Source organism: Polyodon spathula, chromosome 16, assembly GCF_017654505.1.
Source record: "Polyodon spathula isolate WHYD16114869_AA chromosome 16, ASM1765450v1, whole genome shotgun sequence".
NCBI classification, from domain to species: Eukaryota; Metazoa; Chordata; class Actinopteri; order Acipenseriformes; family Polyodontidae; genus Polyodon; species Polyodon spathula.
In genome coordinates, this window is record NC_054549.1 from 35,657,046 (window position 1) to 35,665,301 (window position 8,256).

At 35.6% G+C, this 8,256-nt stretch overlaps 1 protein-coding gene across 7 annotated transcripts in view; it reads right to left on the bottom strand.

The window, feature by feature from the left end:
* The window catches only part of LOC121329347 (serine/threonine-protein kinase WNK2-like), a 45,404-nt gene extending 37,864 nt beyond the window's left edge, over positions 1 to 7,540 (bottom strand). For 6 of the 7 annotated variants that reach the window (XM_041274911.1, XM_041274910.1, XM_041274909.1 and 3 more), the window contains exon 1: positions 5,519 to 7,540. In XM_041274911.1, the coding sequence (XP_041130845.1) occupies positions 5,519 to 6,340 (822 nt within the window). In that variant the 5' untranslated portion in view covers positions 6,341 to 7,540. The remainder of the gene's footprint in view (positions 1 to 5,518) is intronic. The other variant, XM_041274913.1, reaches the window with a different exon arrangement.
* Between the last annotated feature and the right edge of the window lie 716 nt (positions 7,541 to 8,256).

An 8,256-nucleotide genomic window follows, 5' to 3' on the forward strand; every position in this document is an offset into this window, starting at 1 on the left:
AATGCAGTTCACAAGTGTTTAATCAAGTGACAAGTTTTGTTGCATGATGTTCTTGTAACAACAGATAGCTGAGGACCATGAAGAATGCTATCTGTCAGTTTACAAAACTGCTGAGAGTACAATAAAACAGTAGAATAATGCTACAGTATCCAGGTCACAAGGCTGGATTTGTAACATTTAACAACATGAAACTCATGTACAGAATTTGACATGAATCTGTTGCACCAAAAAAGAAAAACTGGAGTTGCTTGACTAAGGGATCATTCAAAGGAATTTATGTTACCCTATAACTATAAATAGGAAGATACTGTTTTATTGCAGCAGGTTACAAGTAAAATATTGCAGAAGAATGCAGATTTATAGAAAACAATTCAACAAAAGAAACAGAAAGGACATGTATGAATATTATTTCACTTAGGCATTTTTCAAAAAAATAATTCACCAATTTTAAATACTACATATCCTGAAACGCTTTGAATCCTTTTTAAAGTATTAGCCCTAAACTAGTTGGGAATATATATTTGATATATATATATATATAATATATATATATATATATATATATATATATATATATATATATATATATAATAATATATATAGGAAGAGTTGGGCATTTAACCCACACAATAGGAAGAGTTGGGCATTTTACTTTTCAATTCATTTTCATTAAAAAAAAAAAAAAAAAAAAAAACATTTTATCATAGAATACTGTGACGTCTGCCATTCTGGACTTATTTAGAATAAGTTAAATGGCAGATCAAATTTAATGGTGCCTATTGATTGACTGACTGATTTAACCAAAAGAACCACAATAAAATACATGTTAAGATACTATATTTACCTTTTCCAGAATAGAAACTAGTGCTCATCTAATTTGTCAGCAATAAGGATCAAATTAATCTTACAAAAAGGTCCCTGTTGAAAGAGTAAGTTAAAATACAGAAGTTCCAGGAAAATCCTTGCTTTCCCTTTTAAAAAAAACAATAAATCGGTATACATGTCACTGGAACAGGAATGTCTCTTTCACAAAGATTAATTGCCCATAGCCAAAACTGCCCCAAGGAAAGTGCATACTAGAGTTGGGAAATACTGTGCACAGGCAACATAATACTCAAACCTAGCCAATTTCAATAGAGTCCATACACACCGTTTCAAAAAACGTTTTGTCAAAATCTTTAATTTCCAAATATTCAAAATGTTCTACAGTGAAACGAAACTACTCTAAAGCTTTAGCGCTTTACATACTGTATGTAATGGGGCAAAATTACACATTAAGTTTTCTACCATTTGAAACCATCATTCATGATGGACCAATTAACCAAATGACAGTCTGGAGTGAACAAGGACACGCTTAACAGGCACTATTTCTCAGAGCGGCTGTTATCCTACAGGTAGAATAGTATTTGAGGCAGTGCTCGCAGCTGCTGATAACTGACCTTTTTTTGTTGTCTTTGCCATCCACCTAGGACACCTAACTGCCACCATCCAGCAGGAAATAACTGTTACATCAGAGATCAGTACTTAAATATAATTTGACAAATGATAATGATGAGGACACCTACCATGGCATTCAAGCAGATGTGAGTTTACTATGTTTTAAATAATCTACTACTGCAATCTGAACAGTCCATACTACTACAACTTTAGAACTTTACAATCACATCAGTTCTATATTCTAAATTGCACTACTGTACTGTAAAAAGAACACAAGGACAGCATTGGTGAATAAATGCCCTTGAAGAAACATCAGCATACTGTTTGTTTTAACCCTGCTAGTAACAGGGTTTTTGGAGAAGGCAGTTTATTCCAGTAAAACTGTTTACTTGACGTCATGCATGCACACACACACACTAATATTATATATATATATATATATATATATATATATATATATATATATATATATATATATATATATATATATATATATATATATATATATATATATATAAATATAAATAAATAAAAATAAAAACAGCACATTTGATGTTTATTCCTAAAGGTCATGGGTATGAAATCCTAATACTATATTCCCTGGACTCCTCAAACACATGTGTGTTGTGCAGTCATTTCTTGGTGCAGATATACCCTTCTTACAGTACATTGAAATTAAACCACCTCTGTGGCAGACTGAGACATACGAAACCCCCAAAAGAGCACCATGATGAAAATCATAATCCATACTTTGCTTTGTAATTTAAATAAAAATGCACCAGCAGGTCACAGCACTGTTTAAGTAGCACCCCTGCAATGACAAACTAACTTTAAAATAAACGTATATTTCTTTCCTTGGGTTATTTGGATAGGACATTGTGTGGCAGTTAAGGATACAGTACACCCAGGTGAATTAATTGGGTATTGCAGATTTATAATCTCAGTTATTACTGCATGTTAAAACACCATCTGGACAGCCAAAGATAAAACATTGCTTGTTTTAAGAAAAGTCTGCTTCATCTTGGCTGGTGCCACTTCCAACTGTATCAACTTTTTGAAATACTGTAAAACTTTTCTGACAATAGGGAATATTTTTTATTAATTTCAAATACAACTGCTTTGCTGATGCTCTTTAAATCAAATCGAATGTTGTGCTGCTAGGCATGTGTTGTACTGCAACAATCTTATCCCAACATTGCGTTTGAATATTATTGTACAGGAAACAGCCTTAGTTCATGTTCTAGCACTGAAAAGCTTTTAAGGACAATGGATTAGCAACCACACAGTAGTCTCAGGACAGAGAAAGCAATAGTTTTGAAAAGCAATGTTAGATTATCACATTGTGGGATATGTGATAACTGTTCATCTTCCATAATATACTGCATGCACTTCACTCAAAGAAAACAAACAAAAAACTATGACAAATCAGTGTCTAGGTCTCTTCTGCTGCTTTTCATTAAAGCAGACAGCATCACTGCCACAGTGTACAGTTCCTATTGACATTACTGACACTTCTGGGATTCATAGCGTAGCCTTTAATATGCAGTAGTCCTGTGCAACATGGTTCTAAAGGGTAACATTTATTGTTTGCTTTTTTATTTTAACTGTCTCAGTTTCAGTAAGTCTTTTCAGTACAATTGAAAAGTTAAATGTTTAACCTCTGCAGACCGATTCACATCCAAGCTATAGCTGCAACATGAAACTCGATAACTATACTAGCATTAATGACTCATTACTGTGATAATGGCATAACCCCAAACCAGAGAGTTTAGGTTTATTCTCTTAATTAAATCGATTCACGTATACTAAAGAAGTCCAGTCTGCAACCAAATTAAAACAAATAGCATTCAAGACTTGAAGAGATAACAACAAAGATAACCTATTAATGTCAGGGTTAGAGGGGGTAAGGACACAATTTTCACAAAAACTGGCATGGATAATGTTACAGACTGCAATGTAATCACTACAGTGGATTCATGGATTAGAGATGTATGTGCCATCATAAAGTATTTGCCAATCTGACTGAAGCCACAAAGATGGTGTAGTCAACCTGAATCCTCATGCTGTGAAAAAAAAACAAAAAAACATTAAATACCCTAGATGAGATCAAGGATTGAAGATGGCAAAAAGAAAGCAAATCGACTCAAGAGCAATGCAGCTACGTATGCATTCTTGGTTGATGTGTCAAAGTTTGACCTTTTTCTCATCTTTCTGAATATGTATTCATGGCAAAATGCCATGAGAAAAATGGCTGGTGTTTATTATCATGCAAATGGCAGGCCATGAGGAAACACTTTCTTTACTGTATATAAAGGACTACAAGAACATCCAATATTATTGTTCATTAAAATGAAATGAACTGTGGAACCAATTACAACGATACACATATTGAGAATTACTACTCAATTCCTTGAACATAAGTTAATGCAAAAAAAGATTTAAAAACAACAAACAAGACATGGGGAAATAGCCACCATATCTTCAATTTAGCACACACAGTGTTCTAGTAGCCTAAAACCCATTCTCAACTTACTGCAAAGCCTGTCTAAAAGTGCTGTTAAAGACATGCTATTAACATGATCTGCACTCTTCAGAAAGCACACAGCACTAAAACTGCTTGAGCAATATGCCTCCCCTAAACACCAATTAGGATGCTCAAACCCAGTTAGCCATTTGCTCTCAGAAAAACATGACACGTGTCTGGAAACATCTAGTATAAAAATGACTTGCAGCATTTACACAGACCAGATATTTCCTCTTTGTGGAACAAATCTCATACAGTAAATTCTATACTACAGTTTCAACAGAACTAAAAATTGGATTCCCAATTCCAAAATGAGTTTTTTGTTTTTTTTCTTGTGAAGACGATTTTCTTTACATCATGAATATATAAATAGAGACAGGGACGTATTATCAGATTATACCCCAAGATCACACTTTACCCAGTGTTTCCCGATGCTAGTATTTCCCCCAATGTCACGCTGTAGCAGAAAGGACAAGAACATGCCTGCCTGACCTGAAACTTAAATCGGTCACTGGTCCCTTTACTTTATTACTGTAGCCACTTTTCAGGTTCTTCAGCTGGACTGAAATTCAGGCTCCTAGTCTGTTTTGTGAAAACGTGATACATAGTAGCAACAAAGTTACACAAACAGCAATCCCTTACTGAATAGCATTTAATTGCATGTCAAAGTAATAATGAGGGAAATAACTAAAAATCAGCCAACAGCCAATCGGAATTGCATTTCACTGTATTGTGTTTTGAAGAGGTGTGGAAATGCCTTGTCACAATTAAGGCATAATGGCTAGATTTTAAACTGGCACCTGCCCCTATTGCTCTACAGGAGTCCCACTCTACAGTGTTCATTAGAAGTGTTATTCTATGCTGTGCTGAATTTAAGCAGACTTAATGAAAGCAACGAATTAAAAAAAAAAAAAACGTATAAAATGTCAACAATTCTGAAAAAAAAAAAACCACTTTGGAAACGTGTTAAAACATACTGTACATGGAATTGAATAAAAAAAACTCTGCCATCCCTGCAACCCCATTAATCTTTGCAATATAAATCCTGTAAAATAGCATTGACACGGGCAACCACAGGTAAACACAGTCACACACCTGATACCTTGAGGTGTTTGTACTTCAGTAGTCAACATGTATATTCAAACATTTCTAAGGATTTGACTTTTCTTTCAGACATTATTATTATTATTATTATTATTATTAATGATAATCGGGGGGTAGGTAATGGTCAAAATTATATGGACAAGTTAGAACTTTAATAATTTTTACTCTTAATTTTTTTCTTGCCTACTGTTAGGGAGTCAAGGATAAACCAAACACTTTCACTCATTAACGTCTCCCCCCCCCCCCCCCCCCCCCAAGCAGCAAAGCCTGACTAAATCATTCTTCAGAACTTCCATTCACGTTTCATTTAACGTTTTGAAATAAGTCGTTTTACTTGTGTACATGAATGTGTTACTAGCGTGCTGTTTATTTTAGTGTATGTATCACGTACTGTGTTCCTCTCTATGTTATCGGACACTGTTGGGGTTATTTGCCTAATGTATTGTACATTACCTGAAGTTCACACCAAGCAACTTCAACCCAGGTATCTGTGTCCAATCCCTTGTAGACGGTCTTGAACGACCCTCTTCCAAGCTCGGTGTCAAATTTAAGAAACCTGCCCCCTGGAGATGTGGAAACTGCTTTCATCCCAGCCTCTTCTTCAGTCTCCTCACTCGCCGATTTCCCCACATTCTTGGTACTTTCAGGCAAGACAGCGTTGCATTTCTGTTCGACTTCAGCTTTCTCCTCATCTGCACTAACGCTTTCCGTTGCACTGTCTTTTTGTCCGCCTTGACTCTCGGTGCTGGAGCCCTCCTGCACGCAACTATGAGTCCCCACTGTCCTGCCTACAATTGTCCGCAGATTTAGATTTTGAATTTTGTTTTTATTGTCACATTCGGGTGAATCAAAGCTTTGTTCTTCGGAGTCAGAAAACCACAAACTTCTCCTTCTAAACCGCTGATTGACAAGCCTATGATGATGTGATAGAGGATAAGCGCTAGGATCGCTTCCCCCTCTCGGCACTGCAGCAGTGTCCATGTTATTGACATTGTTATCACTGACGGCGTGATTAATATTAATGTTACGTTCACAGTCGGAATTGGGAACAGATGGAAATTTACCACCCAGCGGAGGATTTGAATTAGACTCGCCTCCCCTTTCCATTTCAGCAGGTGATTTTAGTATGTATGTTTGATATTCCCGATTTATCAGAAACAGTAGCAGCAGCTCAGTACCTGCAAAATCAGGAGACACTGACGCAGTTTGATGTAACACGGGTATCAGGATAGCAATTTCAAATACATCCGTCTGAACAGATAAAATCTTATCCATATATAGTTTTACTACTTAAAACGTCCCCACCAAAAAAAAAAAAAAAAAAAAAAAAACACAATCCAGAATTTATGAAAACCGTATTTTGCGTATGTAAGATAATGTGAAATTCTCAATTCCGAGATCGTCGTAGGAGTACTGTATCATAAGAGCATCTCACCCTCATTATATGCTCCTAATTTTTGTTAATTTTGTAGAGATGTGCAGCGTTAATAATTACTGACTGTAGCAATTTCAGAGGCCAGTTTCAAATTAACAACAAAACGTTCGAAAAATAACTGCATAGTTATAAATATTCTGACAAATACAGGCCAAGTTTATCTTCGCTTCAAACGCGTTGTGACCCGTAGTTGTTCGTATATTACCATATATTTTTAGCATAACAAATATATTGGCATTTACACTTACATAGTCAGTATTACCTAACTAAGTTATTGTAAAACTAAAAAAATGAATATATATATATACAGATATGTTTTCAAGTAAAGATATACTTAAGGAGATTGTATTAATATTATTGACTTGACTAGCTTTTCCTCTGTGTGCCTGGTGTTCTTCGGCTTCAAGCGTTTTATCCTCAGCGGCAGCAGCTTGTCTGTGTTCGTTCTCTTGTCCTTCTGAATACGCAAAAATGTAAATAAAATTGCACTGGCTTCTATCCCACTTATCGAAATTACGAACTGTGAACAGAATTTTAAACACGTGTACAATTTTATATGTGTATGTCCAGTCATTTCACCTCAATATTTAAACTAAAATACTCCGATATTGTCCATTTTCTTCTGGTCTCTCACAATTTAAAGCTAATCAATGGAAACTGCTTGCATTCGGCTACCATTTTTACACATCTCTTCCACGCCCCTAGCAACGCCTCGCAACCAATCAAAACGCACGTTGTCATTCGATACCGCCTTTCGCATAAGAAACCCATTGAAATGACGAATGGTGTGTTCCCGCCCACCGCTCACAGAAGTCCAATGAAACCCGCCCACATTTGGACCTTTGTACGCCCTGAAGTGCCGATTCCTTTAGGGGTGACGATAAGTATTGCTTTTTTTTTTTTGTGGTACACTCATTGCACGACCAGAGCTACTCAAGGAAAAGCAATATCCCAAGCCAGTGTTCACCAGTTATCGGTCCTTACTGCAAACTAACCACAGAAGGCGCATGTAGCTAAATCACCTACACCAGTTAATTTTAACATCTGAGCGATTTACAAGCCAATGCCGCATTATTTATAACTAATTAAAATGAGAGTACAGTTCAATGACTTCCAGCTGACTGTGCGTTTTTTTGTGCTTTAAATGACTGCATTCACAAGCTCATTATTATCTGTCCTAAAGGGTGACACAGAGACCGAATCAGCATAAAAATGCCTGGTTTCTTCTGCAGTGTTGCACAAAGAACAGCCGAGGACCCATCTTGTCAGAATTTCAACGGGAATCTGAAACAACATTTCCAACTGTTTATTTGTTTTGTTTTTAGCTGTTACTTTTTTTAAATACCTTGAAAGAAAACCAACAGTACAAACAAATGTAACCTGTTTTTTTGTTTGTTTGTTTGTTTTTTGTTTGTTTGTATAAATCAGCATCTTAAAATGATTTTAAGTAATTATTCTTTGTTCTTCCCTGTCATTCCAAATTGCACACTGGTACCTGTACACTTTTATTTAGTTTTTCCATTGCTTGTTTTTAATGCCTTTATTTATAATAAGAATGGTGCAAATATCAACAGGCAAATCATAATAAACAATAATACAGGGCACTGTGTAAATCTGCAAAAAACAAACAAACTACAAAATAGGTAAGTAGAGAGAAGAAATATTGGGCATCATACATTTAATCTTTTACATCTGTAAGCTGTTTCCACCCGTATTTTGCAGCTTCTCTTACAGCCCAGAGGTTGTCATTCTGGTT